The sequence below is a fragment of the Saccostrea echinata genome, unplaced genomic scaffold (assembly GCF_033153115.1).
Source record: "Saccostrea echinata isolate AGI-Se365-2 ecotype Australia unplaced genomic scaffold, CSIRO_AGI_Sech_v1 ptg000040l, whole genome shotgun sequence".
NCBI lineage: Eukaryota > Metazoa > Mollusca > Bivalvia > Ostreida > Ostreidae > Saccostrea > Saccostrea echinata.
Window position 1 is genome coordinate 1,210,601 of NW_026889789.1, and position 23,043 is coordinate 1,233,643.

General features: G+C 33.0%; 1 protein-coding gene and 1 pseudogene across 1 annotated transcript; one reads left to right on the plus strand and one right to left on the minus strand.

The window, feature by feature from the left end:
* Positions 1-6,959: 6,959 nt before the first annotated feature.
* LOC133200618 (uncharacterized) lies at positions 6,960-10,379 on the minus strand (annotated as a pseudogene).
* On the plus strand, positions 8,140-9,750 carry LOC133200619 (uncharacterized). Its single transcript, XM_061336408.1, has 2 exons — positions 8,140-8,803; positions 9,620-9,750. Exons 1-2 carry the CDS (start codon positions 8,191-8,193, stop codon positions 9,625-9,627), a joined length of 621 nt encoding a protein of 206 aa, XP_061192392.1. The 5' UTR covers positions 8,140-8,190; the 3' UTR covers positions 9,628-9,750.
* Positions 10,380-23,043: the final 12,664 nt, after the last annotated feature.

Below are 23,043 nucleotides of genomic sequence, written 5' to 3' on the forward strand. Positions count from 1 at the left end.
TAAATGTAAAACTAATTGTGCTCCGAATCATTCAGAAAAAAAATTCTGAAGTGTTAATTACATGTATATGAAAAGCAATACGGTAATCTAACTATTGATGGGATTTGCATTTTCTGGAGAGAATTCTTTTGTGTTATTATTTTCAACTGAATATCTCTCAATCTTACCCGCAGGAAAATGAAAGTATGAAATTAGTTTATTTTTGTCTTATTTCAGGTTTACTCTTCCCCACTATCAAAGATAGTCTATTTTTTACAATAACATTTATCATTTTTTAGATCACCTGAGCTGAATCCAAGTGTTCTTGAAACTCTCTAGTGCTTATTATCAGGAGATACCAAAATATGCAAAAACCTTGTATTATTGTTTGATATATCCTAGAAAACGATTTTTTTTTGTATTATTTAGTAGTATTGCCATGTCCCCCAAAATATAAGAGTTTTTCAGAAGAAGTTTATTTTCTAAACTTATGTTTTCATGGAGGAGTATTTATTCAAACACAAAAAAAATGATTTAAATAAAACAAATTAGATCTTACTGACAACATAATAACTTATTTATATAAAAAAAAAAAGTTGAATTCACTTCATGTGAATTGCTACAGACCCTAAAACGTGCTACTACACCACTTGCACGGTTCGGTTCGTTTCGTTTTGTGTACGGTACGGTACGCTTCTTGCACGGAACGGTACGCTTTGTGAACGGTACGGTTCGCTTTGTGCACGGTACGGTACGCTTCTTGCACGGTACGGTTCGTTTTGTGTACGGTACGGTTCGCTTTGTGCACGGTACGGTACGCTTCTTGCACGGTACGGTTCGTTTCGTGAACGGTACGCTTTGGTGAATGGTATGTAAATTAAGTGGGCGGAGCCTGTACGCTTTAGTTTATGATTGGCTACTTCATAAAGTCGTTTATTTCTTTATTATAATCTCTTTATTTTATATAAATGGAAGGACGATGTCGCAAAAAAAAAATTTTATAAGTTGTTTTTGAGTTAAAACTGTTATAAATACTTCCTTTTTTCAGCTGTAGTTTTGTTGTTAAATATAACTAGTCGTCTTAATAACTGTATCTTTTTTTAATTTACTTTCTGTATGAACTACCTTCAATTTTTAAAATAAATAATTTTAGTTGTCTATTTATTATCTTATTTTGTACAACATCGCCTTATGGTTCAATAGCTTAATTGGAAATAAATCGAACATATCAACAAACACTGTATAACAAGGATGAAAAAAAATATTTTGGTTGCCTCGCCATAAAAGGACTTTCTGTATTTTGTTTTAAAGAATAAGCGTACATGTGTTTTTTTTTCCTTTAACTTTTCCTAATTGAATACAATTATTATTTTAAATATTCACTTATCACACTTTTAAACAAATGAGATTTTAAAATCCCTCATGCTTTCATTTCGTCTACCATTCTTTTTACGTTCTTGTCATTTTGTTTCATTAAAACAAACAAACAAACAATTTTCTCTTGACCGAATGATCAAACAAACAATAAAAAATAAGTTATTATTTTTATTTGCGAGGAATTATATTTTTTTTGTTTTACATAGATTTCTTAGGTGTTTGGTTCACTAAGAAAAATACATTGAAAAGTAATCGGTAGAAGTGCACACAATTAGTGCAAAATATTACTTTATTTTTTGTGCGCGTAATTGTTTTCCTTTTTACATAAATTTTCCATCAATGTGGAAAAACGCTTTTTGAAAGGAAGTTACAATTAAGAAAACGGTTAAGAACAATTCCATCTACAATGTATAAATGTATATAATATATATTGACTGCAATGACAGATTTCCGAAATAAATCATGTCAAAATGTTAGAAATAAATAGTCCATTTTCAATTATCTTGAAAATAAATAATATGCAGCCATGCATGTCCTCAGAAACTTTGAAAATGAATAATTTGCCCATGCCAGGTGCTACCCCCCTCCCCCTTTTGTTTCCTTGTCAAACTCAAACTTTTTTTTATTGAAGATCTAGAAGAAAAGCTGACTGCACATGGACTTCTGTTTAAATCTGCTGATTAAAACTGGTTCATTGTTGACTTACTGTTTAACACAGCAAACTGTTGATACACATGTTAATGTAGGCATATCTGGACTAACGGGATTAGATACGGTTCAATATACACAGCTCAAGTTTTTACCTGTGCACGTGTGATGACAATACTTGATCGAAATTTTCAAATGTTTTAGAGTAAATAACGAAAGTAAATACATGTATAGAAAGACCTCAGTCTAGATAACGAGATCATGGCAAGAAATGTACAGTGTTTCTTTAAAAAACTTGGATGAACACGCACGCACGGACTAAGCATTTTTTTTTAAGATCAAACTGGGCTTTATGTGTAAATTCCAGGTAACATATTTTACCTGCAGATGCAAATCAATTGGGAAAATGCTTTAAATAAAAATTAATTCTGACATATATCCAGATATTTTTTTTTTTTTTTTTTTTTTTTTTTTTTTTTTTTTTTTTTGATTACGTGTATAAAACTAATAATTCCATGCGAAAATGTGGCGATCGAACTTTTTGACAGTATGTTATATTGGCGATAACATCTTGAGTTGGTCAGAAGAGTGTAAACCAACATATATTATTTATATTTACATCGCTTTTATTTATTTTTTCTAGTGATTGAGAGGCGTTTACATTTAAACATGTCCGCTTTCAAATTGATAATTTAGTTCGTATTTTTTTTTTTAAATTGTGTTGTTGTTGTTGTTACTAAATATGTAATCATTTCTCCCTAAAACTATGAATTACATGAATACAAAAATGATTTTAAGGGCTTGGTTTCGAAAAATAGCACAGAATCCTAATACATTACATAGAGACAAAAATAGGTAGATAAAAGCTATAGAAATAAAAGATAAAGTATTTAACTCATTTTTATTTATTATAAATTGTAGACGAAAATATTACGATGCTGCATTTAATATGAAAAAAAAAAATGTTAGTCAAGCACAACCCATTCATGCATAGCGAATAAGGAATCGTCTCACACTCTGTTGAGTTGTTTTGAAGTCGTAACTAGTTTCCTTATATTAACAGATGTAAGGCCAGATGCATGTACTTAATAATAATATTTTGAATCTCTTGGGTTATTTTCCGTCCTTCTTTAACGGGCGCTGTGTCGAAAGAAATAAAAGAAAATTACTTACTATATTTGGTCATTGCAAGATTCGGAATGCTTTCGGGGGCGTGGCTTGCATAATTATTTCAAAAATTATTCATGAACGGTACCGTTCGCTTTGTGGACGGTACGGTACGCTTCTTGCACGGTACGGTTCGTTTTGTGTACGGTACGGTTCGCTTTGTGCACGGTACGGTACGCTTCTTGCACGGTACGGTACGCTTCTTGCACGGAACGGTACGGTTCGTTTCTGAGGTGTAGTAGCACGTTTTAGGGTCTGTAAAAAGGTTCTATGTAAATTAAGTTTTTGGTGTGCCTAGATGAAGTTTCGGTCAAAAGAGGATTGATATTGCATATGAGATTAAACTTTGATTAAACATGACAAAATTCAAATGGAACAGCAAAATTTATCATGACTATTTTTTTCACCATAAATGAGTAGAAACATATTTATTTAAAAAGAAATAAATTAAATACGTTCACAAAAACTTGTAAGTTTGAAAAGTTTTTGAACTTTAGTGAGAAACTTTTCAAAAATTCTTTGGAACAGCAAAGTCATGATTAGTTCTATTTATGATGAATCGTCCTCAGAAAGTATAGATTGAAGAGTGTTCTAATCACACCTAAAAGGCATAAGAAGGAGGAACAGGAGTAAAGTTCAGCAAAAATCAATCTGTTTCCGTTTTTTTGTAAAATTTACATCTTTTCACGATTTTTTCCCTTATATTGAGACGCCACTTTCCCGGTAGAGGGTTGTAAGTTAAGACCTGGCCCCAGGATTATGAAACAGACTTGGACTTAAGTCAAAATTTCAGTCGTCCATAAAATATTTATTACTTGTGAATTAAAACTCGTAATTTGTATGCAACAGCAGTTTATTGCTGCAAAGTGAAAAAAGCATTTTCATTTTGGACTGCTACATTTCTAAATCATTTTAGTGGATTATACATTTTTTGACTTATGCTTAAGATGTTTCATCATCCTGGGGCCTGTACACCGCACTTAAGAACTTCTGAGCAGTACCTAATTCGACACAGGGTTTTGGTGCATACGGTCTTATCCGAAGTAAAAAGTCGACCTTTTCATTATCTTTTTAAGAACAGTTAGGTCATTATAAGACATTTGGTTATAATAATGACTCAGGTTAGCCTTGTGGCCCATGGATCTCATTGTTTCTTTTATTTTTCAGTATCAACTTTTGCAGTTAACGGCAATAATGATATTTTTTTTCTTAATGCAAACATGGGGCTCATATCGGTGGGACTTGTCGACAATTGAAGGACCTGATCCTACTCCTGATGTTTTCAGAGGTTCGAGATTGTGCCCCGTTAACGATTGCTTTTATCCATAGTATTTCTAAGATTTTTCACTATTCCTTATATTCACCTTTTGCATTTATCCGCTGAATATCCAAAGAGTTAAGGTCAAAATTATCTTACCCTGAACCGTAAGATACATGTGCATTGCTTTGGTATTCAGCTCACTTGAACTTTTATATGATCTGATTTTTTCAGATCACCAATCATTCAGCATCCTTTAATCTAGCTGTCTGTCTGTCTGTTCGTTTGTAAATTGAATTTTTTTTAATCTGACAAACAGCAGGGCTAAATTAACTCAGCTGCGTGTTGTGTCTCCTAGGTTTCTTAAGGTAAAATTCGATATGAATTTCAACATTAAGTTTTATATCTGTAATAAGTTCTTTTGGATTTTGTACGGCTGAGAACAAATTGAAATGTTAACAAAAAAATTAATTAAGGCAAATAAGCAAATAATAATAATAATAATCTCTCTCTCACCTTTCACACCACACTCAAACTAGAAATAATACGAAAACAGTTATTAAGTTTAAAAATATCTGATACTAAAATTACTTTTAATTCACAAGTCTTTGCGAGTAATGAGATTAATTATTTATAGTTCTAGAATCTTATTCATTATACTCAAAATCCATTCTATTCCTTACTGAAACAGTATTTTGCTTGTAACTTGGCAACAATTACTGGGAACAAATAAATTTGTATAATTTGTCAGATTATTTAATGGCTATAACTCCCCCCCCCCCCCCCAAAAAAAAAAAAATACAGCATTTCTATCGCAAACGCTAATTCTGATAAAAATATTAAGAAAGCACCAGCTAGCATATGTTATATGTTATGTTATCTTTTAATCAATTCACAAAATCAACAAAATCAACATAAAAGCAGAATACCGTAGACAGGGGTGTGATCTCTATAGACCAAAAGTACATTAATCAATCCCGGGTCACCTTGCTCCTGTTATTTTTCTCCCTTTATTCTGATAAAATGAACTTTTATAGCAGGAACACCGGGGTATACATCCAACAGGCACTTTCAATTTTATAAACATTTTTAGGGTTTTATATAAATTAACGCCATTTTTTTATTTTTAAAATTTTTTTCGTCATATATTGCTGCTTCTCGAATCCAAAAAAAGAAAGGCGGTAGATTCCTTCAGCTCAAACTGACTACGCAGTATAGTTAATTAATGTCTCGGTGAATTTATTTTAGATAAAAACATTCTTTACAAGGATGGGCTATTTTAGGACTTTACTGATATCGGACAAATGTAATGTGGTTCAAATCTACATGTTGAGAACGATTATTGTCGACGGATTTTTCCGTTATTTTCCGATATCCCTCGTTTTAAATTCGCCCAGTCACAGTTCTGTTTATGAAAATATACTGTCTTTTTGCATTCGCTCCGTCTTATATTTGATCATTTGTGTCTAGGGCGAAAGGGGCGAAAATAAAACGGAGGCGAAAATTTACCTGCATACAGTACTTCATTCGAAAACGGCGAAGAAAAAACATCCCAGTACTGAGAAAAATAAGGGGGGGGGGGGGGTATATGCTATGTTCTTTCTATATTAGTCGCAAGCTGGTATATATAGCCCTAACTCTCAAACGCTTCTTAATTTCGAATTCTCTCAATCAAATTTTCATACGCAAAATGTAAAACACTTGTATTCGGCTTATACACAGAGAGCTTTTCTTACATTAAAAAAATGTACTTGATACTTGTAAATTATTTACAGTGTCATATAGGTCTGATAGTCAGGGTGTTTGTTTAAATTTATTTTTTAAATGCATTTCACAATTTGTTAGCCTGCATATACATAGCGACTACACGAGATTCAATTACAAAATAAACAAATAATAATTATGATGTTTGAAATAATAATAATAAGTAAAAGGAAAATACATGTACTGTAATTAAATTTCATCCGTTTTTAGTGTTGAGGCTTGATTCCATCCTGAAAAAGTTTCGCCCCGGCAAACATGGTGTAATACGCACTTTCCTTTGAGGTGAAAAATACGTGAGCACATAAAACCCTTCTCGTTTTTGGCTAAGAAATTTACGAAATTTTCTTTTTGCATACCATAACTTTAATGCACTCATTTTGATTGACTTTTAGCAGTTTAGTAACATAGTATATGAATATTGCATGCTAGCTAGGGTAACATTGGAAATTGTCACCCTCGAAAACCATTGTTGACCTCGGCGAAGCCTCGGTCAACAATGGTTTTCTTGGGGTGACAATTTCCAATGTTACCCTAGCTAGCATGCAATATTTATTATATTATACTGAATGTTATATATAAAATGTTTCACAGTGTATGTATCAAAATGAAACAACTTAAGTTTACTTTTTTTTTAAAAATGTCTTTCTTTAATCATAAGTCAACTGAATTCAATTAATATCACAGAACACTGTGTTGAAAGAAATGAATATCACATAACACCATGTTTTTAATTAAATAAACATCGTATAACATATAACATTAACTCAACAAATGGATATCTCAGAACAAATGGATGTCTCAGAACAAATGGATATCACAGTTTGAATGGAACATAATATTAAGGATCAGTTCAAAGAAGTTCACTATTTACTTTGGGGGCACAAAGTTGAAATGAACCACATAGTTATTGAGAGATGGGTATACATTAATGCCCATTGAACTGACATTGGCGGGTACTGAATTTAAGTTTAAGAAATTTAGTGGCTGTGGAGATTCCACCGATTTCTCTTGGTTTGTGGGAACTTCTGAAAATGTACTGTCATTAAATATAGCATCGAGTTCCTCCATAGTTATATCTTTTAAAGCAACGTTTTCATTCTCTTTCTGATCATCTCGTGATCCTAGAATTCCACTTAAACAGTCTGACATTTCCCGTTTCTTTGGATCACTGAGTCGACAAGCATAACTTCTAATTGAAGCTTCACTTTTATGGCCTGATGCTCTCATAATATGCCGTGATTCTATCCCCGCATCATTAAGAGCTGTTATGGCGGTAGCTCTGATGGAATGGTTTGTGTACATGTTGGAAAAATTCCCAAGTTTGGAGATCGCTGACATCATGGTTCCCAGAATGTTCTTTCCTATAGCTGCACGACAATACCACACCCTGTTTGACTCAAGATATGAATCCAAAGGACGCTGCCATAGAGCATCAATCTTGGGGTGCAGTTTATCTAAGTATTTCAGGAAACATCACATTTCCTGGCTGCGCGTATATTCTTCCCTCACCAATAGTGTCATCAGGGGTTCCATCAACACTACAATATTTTAAGAAAATATAAATTTATTTTTAAGTGAAATTTCAAATGTAATATATTTGTATTTATGTGCAACATAAAGTAATTTATACCATCTATCGATTCATTGTATTGTTATGTATTCTTTCCGGATATCTATCGATTAATTGTATTGTTATGTATTCTTTCCGGATATTTTAATGCCACACTCAACCTAGGTTTATATCGGTAACTTGAACTTATCACGTGATCATTGTTTATCTCTAGTCTGCACACTTTGTCTGAAAATGTTTTGACCCACCGTTCAGCAAAATTATTTCCACTTTTGTGCATTATTCTGTTTCATGGATACGGTTTATAGACACTGTAAGTAATATGTGCGAACAATAACATGATTTTCCTAGTTAGAAAGGCTTGAATTTAATCGTCGCACTTTGTGGTATCTGTGACTGTACATCATGCGGTGATGCTGAGGATAGAATGACATTAAAAGTCCTTATTCTGGGGCATTCATTTATACGCAGATTTGAGAACTTTGTATCAATTAGTTCTGATCATCGGGTGACGCCGAATTTAAATCTTAATTCAGAGGAGCTACAGATTTTCTATTTAGGTTATGGGGGAGCGTCACTGGCTCAAATTCGCGCGCAAGGCACTCGTTATGTACGAAACCTGCGTCCAGATGTTGTTTTGTTACAAGCTGTATCAAACGATTTGTGTCGGAGAAACACATCAGTGGAAGACATTTTTCATGAACTTGCGGACTTTGTAATTTATTTCCGTGATGCGGAAGATGTGAAAAAAGTAGTGGTGCTTCAGACATTGCATAGAATTCCCCCGACAAGACGTATCAGGTTTCATGTGGACACAGAGTGGTTTAACAAGATAGTTGATGAATTAAATAGACGCATGTCCAATTACTTGCAGAATGTAGAGGGAGCAGCATTCTTTCGCCTATCAGGTTTCTGGTGTCCAAATAATCAGAGGACGGCATTTCTGGCTGATGGGGTCCATTTGAATAATCAGGGAAATAAGAAATATTATAATAATTTGAGAGCTGTTATTGTTTCCTTGATAAAGTCTATCAATAATGGTGGGTACATGTTTGTGCAGCATTTATATTTAGTCTAATGATACATTTTACAACTTTTATCTCTTTATTTTGAAAATCCACATATGCAGTGGTGATTTAATGCAATCTAATATATTGATGCATATAGCCATATAATTACTATATCATTTAATTTATACATTTATGACACCCCCGTAAAGTTGGGGTTGTTTAATTGGATCTTGTGTATTATTTATTAACAGCTTATTTAAAACTAACTATAAATTTTAATTTTGGCAGGATTTTACACCCCTATATGGTCGGGGTTTAGTTTTAGCAGGATCTTGCACCCCTATATGGTCGGGGTTTGAATTATAGCAGGTTTTGCACCCCTATATGGTCGGGGTTTACTCAAGCAATATCCTGCATTAAGATACATACATTCCAATATTGTTGAGATTTCTAGAGGTTTCTTATCTATAAAATTGTCAAATATGTAGATATTTTTGGAATTCTGCATGTATAATCACCTCGCATTTATAGAGCATAATTAAATATATAACAGAAATGCTATAATTTTAGACACAGTTATAATACACTCCACTGTTATTCTTATCTGGTGAAGTATCATAATTGCTTATAAATGTAGCTGTAAGGCTAGCTAGAATTTTACTACCAATATTGATTGGGTATTAAATGATTTAGATTTTAGAAGTATCCAATGATGTTAAACTTCATGGAGTGTATATTTATATGAAGAATTAAAAAAAAAATTCTATTGGTGCCTTCATTGGTCTTGTTTAGAGCTCTGAAATATTTTTATTGATAATGTTAATAGCTCTCAAATAAATATTGTAGATGAATGAAACAACGGGGTCCAAAAGACCGGTCAGGGGCAAGAGGACAAGACCTGTACTTGCCGCTGCAGGATCAGCAGAACAGGCGGCTCAGCAGGAATCAGAAGTATATAAATATAAATGTATATTGGTTCATAAGTGTTACCTGTGATTTTTATCAGCCTCCTCAACAGCTTGGAATACAAACTGTCGCCCACGGGAATCTGTGTTGACTCCAAATGTTGATTTTGTTATGTATCTTAAATTTTCTCGCCCCGTTCGACACATATAAAACATAGCATCAAACCAGACTTTCATCTGCAGGCCACATGGTGTATTAATGTTAAATACTACTCTGTCTGAGTTGTAAAGTTTTCTCAGGTCCTCTTGAGTAATCGGAGGTTTGTGGACGATGGAGCCATATCCCTTTTTTTCATGTCCGTAACTTTTGCCTTGAATACTTTTTTGCAGTCGCTAAATTCTGGATCATTGATATCAATTTTGCATGTTTCTTTCAAGTATTTGGAAAGTCCATACTTAATGCTCTGAAGGGAAGTTACCTTCAAATTATCCCCGGATTTTGATCTGATCGACACGGAAAAAAGTCTCAAATTTTCATTTAGTTGATCCTTCGAGAAACTCTCAAACTCTTGGTTGATGTTTTTCTGGGTCAGGAATGACCTGAATAAATTCACCGACCTTTTTATGGTCCTCTGTGTACTCTTTGAATCTTTTTCTTCGATTAAACATTTAATATGGTCTTCATCAACGCTTGCGAACATTATGATTTTTTATTCAAACGATTTTCGTTTGGTTTACCAATCTAGGTCGATTTAATTAATTGGAATACATACATTTCACATATTGGAGATTCCCTTAAACATGCACAAAAAGCATGCAGAAAGGTAAATATGCTTAAAATAAACATACCAATGATTACTGACTTATTATGCATCGTGTCTCAAAGCACTGCATATATTTATGCCATCACCTTATTTTTATGGTGTAATTTTCGTTGCATAGAAATAGATTGATTTCCTTTTTCTGTTAATGCAATGTAATTACTTAGACACATCTCCCAGTGCTAAAGAGTGATAATATAAAAGCGAAACATTTTTCTAAATTCCTGGATGTTTCAAACATTTAATTTAACTTGTTAGCTATATGTATATTGAATAATTATGATGATTGTAAAAAAAAAAAAAAAAAAAAAAAAAAAAAAAACTTCACTTGAGAAAGAATATTTTCTAGTGACATAGAGTAACCACCCCTGGTAATTCTTACAACTAACCTTCCCGAAGATATGTACAATAACAACAAAATGTTCCTGACATTTATATTGTATGCTTTTTTTTATACATTGCTCTGCCGCAGTTCTTTTCAAGAGTTACAGCATATTATATCTAAACGGTTTATAAGGAAAATTGGAGAGCGCGTATGCAACTTTTTATTGCATAAGCTACAGTTAATTGCCTGACGTCACGTGCGTCAGACAGTATAAGGATTAATTTTTCCAAGATCCGAAACTAAGCGATCATTCTTAATGAACTAGATTTCGTGCAAGCTGATTTACAACGGAATTTGTTACCTGCATTTAAAGAAAAACAGTTTACAGAAGAAAGAATCATATTACTGATGCAATTTAATGATGTGTTTAATTCCTTCAGTTTTTTGCATGCACATGCTTATTCTTTGCAATCCTTTGTATGGACATGTCCGTGTAACATTTTTTTCTGCGTTTCTAAACTACTGGATCAGTCCATTTGCCTTCTACAAAAGGGGTGAAACAATCATTTCGCGCCAAATGTCCCATGTAAATTATCTTCGCGCCTTTTTCTTGGATTGTTCTATTGAATGGGTGTGATAACTTTTATGGAAATAAATAAAGTTTATTCTTTTAACCTGATTCTTAAGCTTCAGATTTTTTTATTAACAGTAAATTTTATCTCATTTTTTTTTTATAAAAACACACATTGTATATGGGCAGGTAACATTTAAAAAGCAATGGATTTGCTGATTATTCTTACTATTTATCCTATAAGTGGACTAGTCCAATTATAAACAAACTCCATCCAATGTAAATGGGACATCCCTTCTTGATTCAGTCTGTTTTCCATCTTTTCTTTCAATATTACATTTATTAATAAAGTACGTTACAAGGATAGGCTTTTTAAAAAGCTTAGAAAGTCAGCCAGTAGCATATTATTTCATGCTTTGTGATGAACAAGGGTTTCCTCTTAATACAGTGACAACAGTGTAGGTCAGTACCCGTAGAGGAATGGGTTCACTCCCGTAAGGTTCTAAGTAAAGAATCGGCAAAATGAAGAAGACATCATGATCTGTACTGGTTTTCATTTATAAAAAAAGCACGTTATTATAAATTATGAAAAAGGTCCTGAAATCGATTGAAAAGAAAAACTGAACAATTTTAAAACTGTAGGGCCTACAAAAAGATGTATTTTAAACTCATTTATAATACATGTATATGGTAAGACCATCATCGCGTGAGTTTTGTCCGGAGGGGGGGGGGGGGGAGGGGTGTTATTAGTATCTTGTTTTGCTCTAGCTATAAACTGTACAGGCCATTTACTTTGAGTTCTAGAGCAGCATTGAAGCATTTAATTTTGTCTCAAACACTTTAAGACAACTTTCCCATTTAAAAGTGTTCATAATTTACTTCGTCGTTGAAAACGACAGAAAAGAGACAAGTCTATAAATAGAGACCGTCTCATCAATTTATCACTGACGAGAGTGTGCATGAAGAAGGGCGCCCTCTGGTAAGAGAGTACATGTAATATGAATTTCTTTAAAACAAATCAATGAGCTATTTTCCCCAGAATTATAATCTACGCTAGGGCACTTGCAGTTTCATCCCAACGTAACTAGGCAGCCCGTGGGCTAACTAATAAATGATCACCAAATAGTGGCATGTCTTAGATATTCGTTAATCTGTAGTATTTGGTTATGACACTTGAGAAAGTCAATTCAGGCCCGTAGGAATTTCACTTTGAGGGGTCAGAACCATACATTTTCAGTTGGGGGGAGGCACTATGAACTACCAAAATTCCTTGACAAGCATAAAAAAAAGTCATCAGACATTATTATTGAGGGGGCACAAGCATATAGCAGCTATGTTTTCTATAGTATTCTATATATCGGCAAAATTAGGGGGGGGGGGGGGGGGGCACGACTCCCCCGTGTCCCCTCCCCCGGTTCCTATGGCGATGCAATTGTACATCAAGATTATGTAATGAAGTATCGCAACTATGTCGCTCCTTGATGACGGAAACGTTTAGCACCTCTTTTGCTTATACCTTCCATAGATATTGATTAATTAGTCAGGCAAGATTTTTGAAAAGCTTTTACTTGTGTGAATTTAAACTTTGTGACGATAATCTATCCAAGTTCCATTTTTACGATAATTACATGTAATTTGAGGTTAGCAGTCCTCAAGTATATTCTTAGTTTAGCATAAGAAATTTCAATGACTCGGAATCTTGTGCATGCATTCATGAAGTTTAATTTCATTGTTATCAACAATCAACATAACATATTGCTTATACATGTATTTAATTCCGAATTGTCCGGAATGTTGGAGAACGTTTTTCCTATACGGCAAAAGATCTTTGGGGATGATTTCCGATGTATAGGAAAATGTATCCTTTAAATTATACTTACCAGGGGAAAATAAATAACGTTGTATGAACATAAAGTGATGAAGACGGTAAAAAGGTTTGCTGTAATGCATTAATTCCGAAGAAGCTTTATAAATAGGTCGCCCGCGTGGCACAGTGGTTAGAGCGTCCGCTTTAGAGTCGCGGAGAAAGAAGCTGACCTTTTCGTCGCGGGTTCAAATCCACTGCGGGACCTTAAGACCAGTCTTTGGTATAAACCTAGGTCCACTGTCGCAGTAAGTGTTGGCACGACAAAGATCCCTAACTGCTCAATGGTCCTGAGTGCCGAGTATAAGTATAAATTTGCATAAAATAAATAAAGTGAGTGAAAAATTCTCTAGAGGGACGTAAAACAACAAATAACTAACAAAACATATAAAGAGTAAATATTCAAGGGAAGTACACACAATAACAATCATTAGCCAGAGAAATTATATCGCTGGACGGACAGAGAGATGTTGATTTGAAAACTATAAGCACTTGCTGTAATGCTCCCTCTAAACATCAAATAAAGCAATTATATTTCAGTCGTAGATTTCAAATCAGTTTTCCTAAAAACTAAGTTCATTATATGTACATGTACACACACACACTTTCAAAACAATAAAATCAAATGCCAATGAAACTATTTTAGATGACAAATTAGCGAAATTTTATCCCCGCTAAAAATTATGTTTCTACAGTTTATATATACGAGGCTGTTTGGAAAGTTCGCAGACTTCTGTCATAACTTTTTTACTTAACGTTACATTATTTTCATAAATGGTAGAAATGTTTTATCTATAAAATCGAATGATGTATATTAAAACTTTTTAAAATAATGTGATTTATTTCAAACTTATCCAGAATTAAAAACTGCAAAAATCTGATCACGGAGCATGTCCAAATTTAGAGATTTACATACAATACTCTAAATAATGTCTGTAGTCATTTCCTCTGTGAAATGGAACAAAAACCATACACAAAAAAAAAAAAAAAAAAAAAAAAAAAAAAACACCTAGACGTGCAAATTAAGAATTGTTACATCAATACATATTCTATTCCAAATTATGGCTTTATACTTTGCTTCGTTGAAAAGAAATCAAATTCAGAAGATAGATAGTCCTCATTGTGAGAATGGCTAAAAAATGATGACGTTGTAGAACGTCACGGAGCAGTAGTTAACGATATAATTTTGTGTTGTACACATGTACCTGGCTTGGTCAATGATAAAGGAGTCCAACTACTGGTGATGAGTTTTTTGGTTCATTAACGTAAGAACTGTAAACAAATACAAAATTTCAATCATTCAACATCAATGAAGCAGTTAAATTTAAACTTTTTATTGAGGTTGAAAGAAATATCTACCCATCCCACAGATATAAAGCTATTTTCAGCACGTATAGTTTCCTCCGATACGGTTCTTATTTTCATCTGCAACTGATGTTGACTAAAGAAGTCTCTTAGGCATTCATTTATATAACCGTGTTTAAAGATTACACACATCTGACCTCTGCAACCTGGCCAAAAGTAGTATTTGACCTCTGCCACTTCAGGCGTCATTGCCTTGCCATTGTAACCATTTGTTGTTGTGACTGTCTGTGTACCTTTACAATTTGATGATCAGTATGTTAATTTTTGAAATCTTTGAAATAAACATAAAATGATGTTGATTTATTGATTTATACTCTCTCTCTCTCTCTCTCTCTCTCTCTCTCTCTCTCTCTCTCTCTCTCTCTCTCTGTGTGTGTGTGTGTGTGTGTGTGTGAGATTTTGTTGGGGGAAGGTGGGTGTTATGCTTAGTATCCGTTTGTTTGTTTAATATCCATGAATTCCCAATGATTTCCAAAATAAGTTTTAAACTATTCCTTTGCTGTTGCAACTTTTCTTATATAAATCAAATTATTTCATACAATCCAAACGAATAAGACTGCATCAAACATACTTTTATTTTTGTAAGACATAGATTTTGATATTAATATCCTTCATTCTTTTTCTTCATTTACCAGTGAGCATGTCCACTTTTTTACACTTTTGATACATCTTTATATTCTTAGTTTCAAAGCATTTCATAAAAAATGTTAAAGATATGGCTATATCAAGTATATTTCTCATTTTACGCATTGCGCTCGCACGTGCATGCATGTGCATGATGACTATGTCATCTTTTCGACACTTTTAATATATCTAAACATTTTGAATATCAAAGCATTTCATCACAAAATATAAAAGTAACAGCTATAGCAAATATATTTGTCATTTAACGCATTGCACTCGCGCTCGTGCAAGCATGTGCATGAGACCATGTCATCTTGTTTACGCTTTTACAATGTCTTTATATTCTGAGTATCAAACCATTTACCCCCCCCCCCCCGAAAAAAAAAAATAAATAGATAAATAAATAAATAAATAAATAAATAAAGTTAAGGCTATATCAAGTATATTTGTAATTTAACAGATTTCATGCACACGCACATGCATGCACGTGGGCGTAAATTGACCTTCTTTCCGTAAATCTACATAACATACCTATTCACCCTAAAAAGATTTTACCTTAATCGGATAAGCAGTTTACGAGATCACTAACGGACAAAAAAAGTACCCAGGAAGAAGAAGAAAAATAACTAGATGCGTGCTTCTTGCCCAGGCAACAAGTGGTCTTCCGACCGACTCTTCGATGGAAATAATATGCTGCAATACCTCATATGAAACATAACTGAATGTCGAATTTTCTTATGTATTCAAGTACTACAGGTTTTCAAAAACAGACCATGATTATTACAAGTTTTTTTTCAATAGAATTCGTAAAAAACAAACCTTTAAAACATCGGTGAAAAGTACACAACAGAAATGTCATTTTTAGCTGAAAAATGAGGGAGGAAACGAGAAAGAAAATATTGCCTCCAGTTTGAATCGGCCATATCATGCCATCAGAGAAGTTGATTCCTTACTCAAAAGGTTACAGTTTTACTTTATGTATTCAAGGTAACTGTAGCTGTATTCCTACATGAAATGTAATAAAATGTTATATTGATCAAATATCACAAAATTAGAACGGCAAAAATACCAGATATCATTTTAAAATTAAAATATCATAGATTTAAGCTGAAAAAGGTAAATAAAAAAAAATCGAATTACGGACATTCTGGGGATTATACCGGGGTCCCCACATGAAAATCCAACATCATAACCATTGTACTAGCGAGGACCACCGCTTCGAAGTGAAAAATGATGAATATCTAGAGTATGGGTTGATCAATTTTAAAACAAATTATAAATTTAATCTTTTTATGAGACTCTTTATTTAGCAAATAAATTTCATAGAAAATTATTGAAAAACAAAAAAAGTTGAACAATTGGTTTTTTAATTCACTTCCGATTGCGACCGGAAGTAAGATCGACGAAAAATAAAGGTCGATCGGCATATCTACATGTGATGCTCTATCATGTCCGTGAGTTTCACTTTCATACCTGTAGCCGATCTCGATAAAATTATCGGACAAAATTCCATTTAAAAAATACAAATTTCTCCAAAACTCGCGAACGGAAGTGTATTTTGGAAAAGTGAAGGACACCCCTAGAAATATTTTTATGATGCATCATCCCTGTTAATTGTAACGGGGACCGTTACAGATGTTCCCCAAACGCTCCCCTATTTCCTTTCAAAGTCTTATTCCCTGTGAGCTTCATTATATAAGGCAATGAAGTATATTGGTCGTTTTACTTATACACGCGCACGTATGTGCATGTACATGTGCAAGATGACCATGTCAACTTATGTACACTTTTAATACACCTTTATATTCTTAGTTTCAAAGCATTTTTTATTAAAAAATATAAAAATTACGACTTTTTCAATTATATATGTCATTTTACATTACACACGCGCGCTCGAGCATGTATGTGCATAAGGTCCATGTCATCCAGTCTACACTTTTAATATACATATATATTATGAGCATCAAACCATTTCATCAATTATATAAAAGTTACGGCTATATCAAGTATATTTTTTTCATTTTACGCATTGCACACACGTGCATTTGCATGCATTTGTATGATGACCCTGTCATCTTGTCTACACTTTCAATATATCTAAATATTTTGAATATCAAAACATTTTATCAAAAAATATAAAAGTTACAACTATATCAAAGTTTCATTAAAATCGGTGATCATGCGTGGCAAAGAATTTTAAGTGGTTACAGAGAATCGCTATTAAAAGTATATTGATGACATTGAACATATAACATATTGTATATGGGCAAGTAACACTAAATCAATGAATTCGCTAAGATTTTGAACAAATTTTATTTTCCTGTTTACCCTTAAAGTGGACTGTACCGATTAACTACACATTCATAAAAAGACTAGAATGTTTCGCCGAAAATTATGTCTCGCCCTGAGACGGTCAAGGAAACTGATACCATTTATGTTCAATAACAACATCTTTTAGAAAAAAAATATATTCATATCAACTACACTAAACATTCTTTCAAAAAAAAAAATTCTTATTTTTTGTTGTTTTCTATTCATTTAGTAATATGACACAAGCCAGCATAGGGAAACATATGCCACATATATAATACTGACTTTAAATATTGATTGCTTTAGTCAGGCAGGTTTCTTGAAAAGCTATTACTTATAACCATGGTTTAGGATAAGTTTTTCCATGGTGCAAAACAAAAGGTTGTAGTTATCGCATTTCCACTTGTAGTCATGCCGTTTTCTACTTTGAGATACAGACAAAAGCAATTGTAGTAGACGTTTGAGGAAAGCTCGAATTAAAACTCTAGTTCGAAACAGAATTGCAACGTAATTGCGAAGTGACAATCCAATTCCTTCACATTTCATTGATTCTTATGTTAGTTTCATTTAAACAAACGCTCGGCTGACCCCGTACACTCGGATCTGCTCAAAGGAGTTTACGGAGACAGCCGCCATTTTGGATTAAAATTAGAAATGTGAATATCTACAGTTTGGATTAATCAATTTTAAAACAAATTATATATTAAGCATTTTCAGAAAGGCCTCTATTAACCCTACTAATATCAAAGAAAAATATTGAAAAACAAAAAAGTATTAAAAAAATTGACTTTTTAAATTCGCATTTGGTAACGACCGGAAGTACTGACGATGAAGGAAAAGTCATATCCTGGATAGTATTAATCACCATTTATAATCCCTGAAAGTTTCACACTAATATGTTTTACCGTTCTTGAGATTATCCTCGGACAAAATGTCATTTTAAATTGAGACAATGGTCCGTAACTTGGCACCGGAAAGGAATTTCCAAAAATTCTCTTGGATAAGATAACTTCAGATTACAACATACTGTTCCTGCAAATTTCATTAAAATCAATCCAGTAGTCTTCGAGAAATCGTGTGCACAAAATTAGATGGTCAGAAAAATAATAATAAGAAGAAGAAACAGTAGAATCACTTTTAAGTCTTCCCTGAAGACGAAAGACCTTAATAATAATAAGAAACTGTAGAATCACTATAAGGACTTCCATGAAGACGGAAGACCTTAAAAAAAGGTGGATGATTTGTAGTGTTTAACAGGGTAGAAATAAACAAATAGCCATTTTTCCTCATCAAAGAGGTTCATTCTGCACTCATATCAAATATGTATTACAATAGCACATTAACTGTAACTTGACAACTTCTATTTAGTAATAAACATAACGTGAATAATTTATAAGTTGATAAAAAAAAAATCAGAAATAAACGTATGTACAACGTTTTTGTACTAAGAACCTGCAAATATGTGTATTAAATCTGTAGATAGACTTATAGCTCCATAAATATAAAAAAAAATCTCCAATAACAAAAATGTCGGAGGAAAAAGTGGGAAAATGATTTAAAAAAAAAAAAAAATCTGATAGCATACAATGGTCACGTGACCGCGACTTTTCTTAAATCATTTGTTCCTTACCTGGCTTCAGCGACAAACTCTGAAAAAATAGATATCCCATGCACTACTAGGGTTGTTGATTTTTATTTCTGTAAAGTTTCATGAAGATTTTGAAAGCCATCTACGAGAACACTCGAGTACAAAACCAAGGTGAACCAAAATATAACTTCTTATCGGTGCCTAAAGCGACGGACCTGCTCCAATTTTTTTGCGGAAAACAATTTGATTCAGTAGAAGAAATATGAAATATACCTTCAAAGTTTCCAAAAGATTGCTAGCATAGTTACTGAGAAAAATAGAAATTAAAGAATTTTCACTTTTCGTATGTTTCCATGGCAACGGTAGAAATGTAGAAAATTTTGAATGTTGACTCCACACTTAGAGTTTCTAATTATAATTTCTGTAAAGTTTCATCAAGATTGCCAAACCACCTCTAAGGATATATGTGGGCATACCTTTTTTTTCTATGCTAACTGTGTGCGGCCAATTCCAGGTTTAAAAAAAAGAAAGAAAGAAAGAAAGAAATCACTTGACACAATGCAAGGAATCAAGCATTAAAGTTTCAAAATGATTGCTTGAGCAGTTACTGAGAAAATCGAAGTTAAAGAATTTTCACTTTTCCTCTCTTTCCATGGCAACAATTGAAAGTTTGAAAATTTTAAATGCGAATAACACAGCTACAATTACTGATAATCATTTCTATAAAGTTTTATGATGAATGTTCAAGGCACCAGAGAGGACACTCCCGGACAAATTTCCTCACTTTTCGCACGTTTCCATGGCAACAGTAACCATTTTGAAACTGAGTCTGCACTGCACTAGTACAACTAGTGATCGTCTTTTGTAAAAAGTTTCAGGAAGATTGTGCCAGCCATCTGCGAAAAAATCCCTGGACACAGTTTTTAGGCGTACAATAGCAATATGTCGCCCGACTTTGTTCGGGGCGACATAACTTGTGATAATTGTAATGGGAACCGTTACAGATGTTCTCCAAACGGCTCCCCAATCTCTTATGATGCCCCATTCCCTTCAAGCTTCATTAAATAAGGCAATATTTTTGTAATATAGATGGACACTTTACAGGTATTTTATCGGAAAACTACTCCGATATAGCCAATCAAATTTCAGTGCATGTATTTGTATATATGTTTTCTATATTTTTCACATATATTTTCTTATAGTGTTTCACAATATTTACATTTGTGTTAAATGTTCAAGAATTTCATTGAAAAATAAAAGAGATGTAACCATTTAAGTATTAGCCAATCAAAATTCAGCACACACACACATCCATGATCTGCATTCAATTTTTATAGTATCATAATGCAGAAGCCTAGTGTGCCTATCTATGTTATAATTTTCATCCTGTTTTATTGAAAACCAAGGGAGTTATAGCCATTTAAAGTTTCAGCCAATCATTTTGCAGCACACCTGCATGCGCGTGTTTCAAGAAATTTCCTATATAACATGTTGTAGCACCTGATAATATATACTTATATTTTAAATATAAAATATAAGTATTTTGTCAAAAAACAAGGAAGTTATTGAGATTTTTGTATCAGCCAATCAGAGCGGAGCGCACGTGCATGTGCATGAGTTCATGCTAATTTGCCCATGTCATCTTGTCTAGACTACTAATGTATCTTTATATTCTGAGTTTCAAAGCAATCCATCAAGAAATATAAAAATAGAAAAGTAACGGCTTAATCAAGTATATCAGTCATTTCACTCATCGCATGCGCGCGCACGGCATGCATGTGCACGCAAAATGACCTTCGTTCAGCACACCTACACAACATGCCTATTAACCTTGAAAAGGTTTCATGTCGATCGGGTGAGTGGTCCTATGAAAAAACACGCGCGGACCAAAAAGTACCGGAGAATAAAGTAGAAAAAAAGAATAATAATATTAAGAAGAGGAAAGAGAGTAAAAACAATATGTTATCAAACTTCGTTTGGAGAACATTTCCAGGATGAAATTTTCTGGGTCTATCAGAAATTTAATTTTTGTTTTTAATCGGACGTGTCTTTGATGTATGAATGTTGTTTTTTAACAATGCGCACGAGGAAATGATCATATTAGTTACATGTAACTATATTTTCAAATTTCGTACCACATTGAAAAAAATTGGCCGACCAGGTGGAATTCTTTAGAGGCTGCATTGGCCTTTAAAAGTGTTTCAGGCACTTGATTATTAATTTCATATATTTAGAAAGCAAATGCAGACTCAAACATAAGGCTGTCATTTTATTCTTGCTTAAAAACGAGTGCATTTCCGTATCTAAAGTTCTGTATTTGATTCCAAAAATCAAAAACATTCCAAAAACCTTATTTATGCCTGCCTGCCCATATTCCATATAAGTAAGAAGACTCAACTCCCATATAAAGAATAAAAATGGTCATTTATTAAGGAGCACAAAGCATAAGAGCTGCAAAAAACATAATACCATATAAAAAAGTCGCATAAGAATATTACACCAAAATCAAGAACATGTGATGTGTTGCAACAGGTACAAAATACAACGACTCCTCCAATAAATGACAATAAATTAAAAAAAACCCATATATATATATATACATACAAAAACATTACAAAACTATAACCCAGTTGTATCCTGGGAAATGTACTGACTAGTAAAAATATTATGCAACAAAGTTTTGGCCATTGGAAGGACTAGATATAAAATATGTGCTAAACAAAGCAGTGACATGGGGTGTTCATCTGCCACCTTAACAAGGTAGGCTATATCTATCAGTTCTCTAACTGCTTTACCCTATAGGCTATCTTGTTAACGCCCCATATTCAACATCATATACAATGCATATGTACAAAGGGAAAGTAAGTGGTTGTGTACAAAATATGCAATTTATCGCTAACCTTATATTGGATGCTCAAATGTAGAGCTACTAAATCCTGTTTTTCTACCTCTACATAATAGACAGAATCGAGTTGTCTCATACACTCTGAGGTGATATATTCATGTATATCCATCACAACAAACGTATTGATTTTTTCCGCCTTCTTAATTACAATCCCAAGAATATCTTTATAAGGTTTTTCCAAAGGTCAAGATGTCCAAAAATTTATTTTTACAATAGCTCCAAAACTATGTGAGGTATAAAGTTAAAACTTTTACAGTTTATAAATATATCATTGATTAACAGATAGAAAATATCACTTAAAAACAAATATTTAAAAAAATATTTTTGAGAGAAAAAAAAAAAATCAAAAAAATTGCATATTTAAAAAAAAAAAATGCACATGCTTAATTATGTACCTGTAGTGAAAACCATCATTGAAAAAATGATATATGTTTATCAATGAAGGCCAAGTTGGAAGTGAGTGGTCTCTGAAAGGCTGTTATTGAAAGCATGACGTATAAAGACAAGACCCCTATAAAATCCGCCATTTGCAATGTACTTTCGGTTTCAAATCTTAACATTTGGACAAAATAAACAGGAAAAACACCTTTTCAGAGGCTATCGAAGTCCAACTTGCCCTTCATTGATAAACATATATTGTTTCTGCAATGATGGCTTTCACTAAAAGTACGGAATTAATTAGGTGTATTTTTTTAAAAAAAATATGCATTTATTTTTAAAAAGAACTTTTCTCGATAAATACTTTCCTTAAATATTTGTTATCAAGTGCTACTTTCTATCTGTTAATCAATGATATATTTATAAACTGTAAAAGTTCCTAAATATATAATTTAAAAAAAAAAAAAAAAAACTTTGAAGAGTTGAAAAAAGGGGTACCAAAGACTGGGGTCAAATACGTCAAAGGATCAGAGCTATTCATGAGGGAGATAATCCTTAATTTTGAAACAAATTTTAAAATCTTACCACAGCAATTAAATATCTGTATATATCCG

What these genes read in the sequence shown, in the direction of transcription:
- LOC133200619 (XM_061336408.1), top strand. Translation starts at nt 8,191, where the DNA reads ATGACATTAAAAGTCCTTATTCTGGGGCATTCATTTATACGCAGATTT.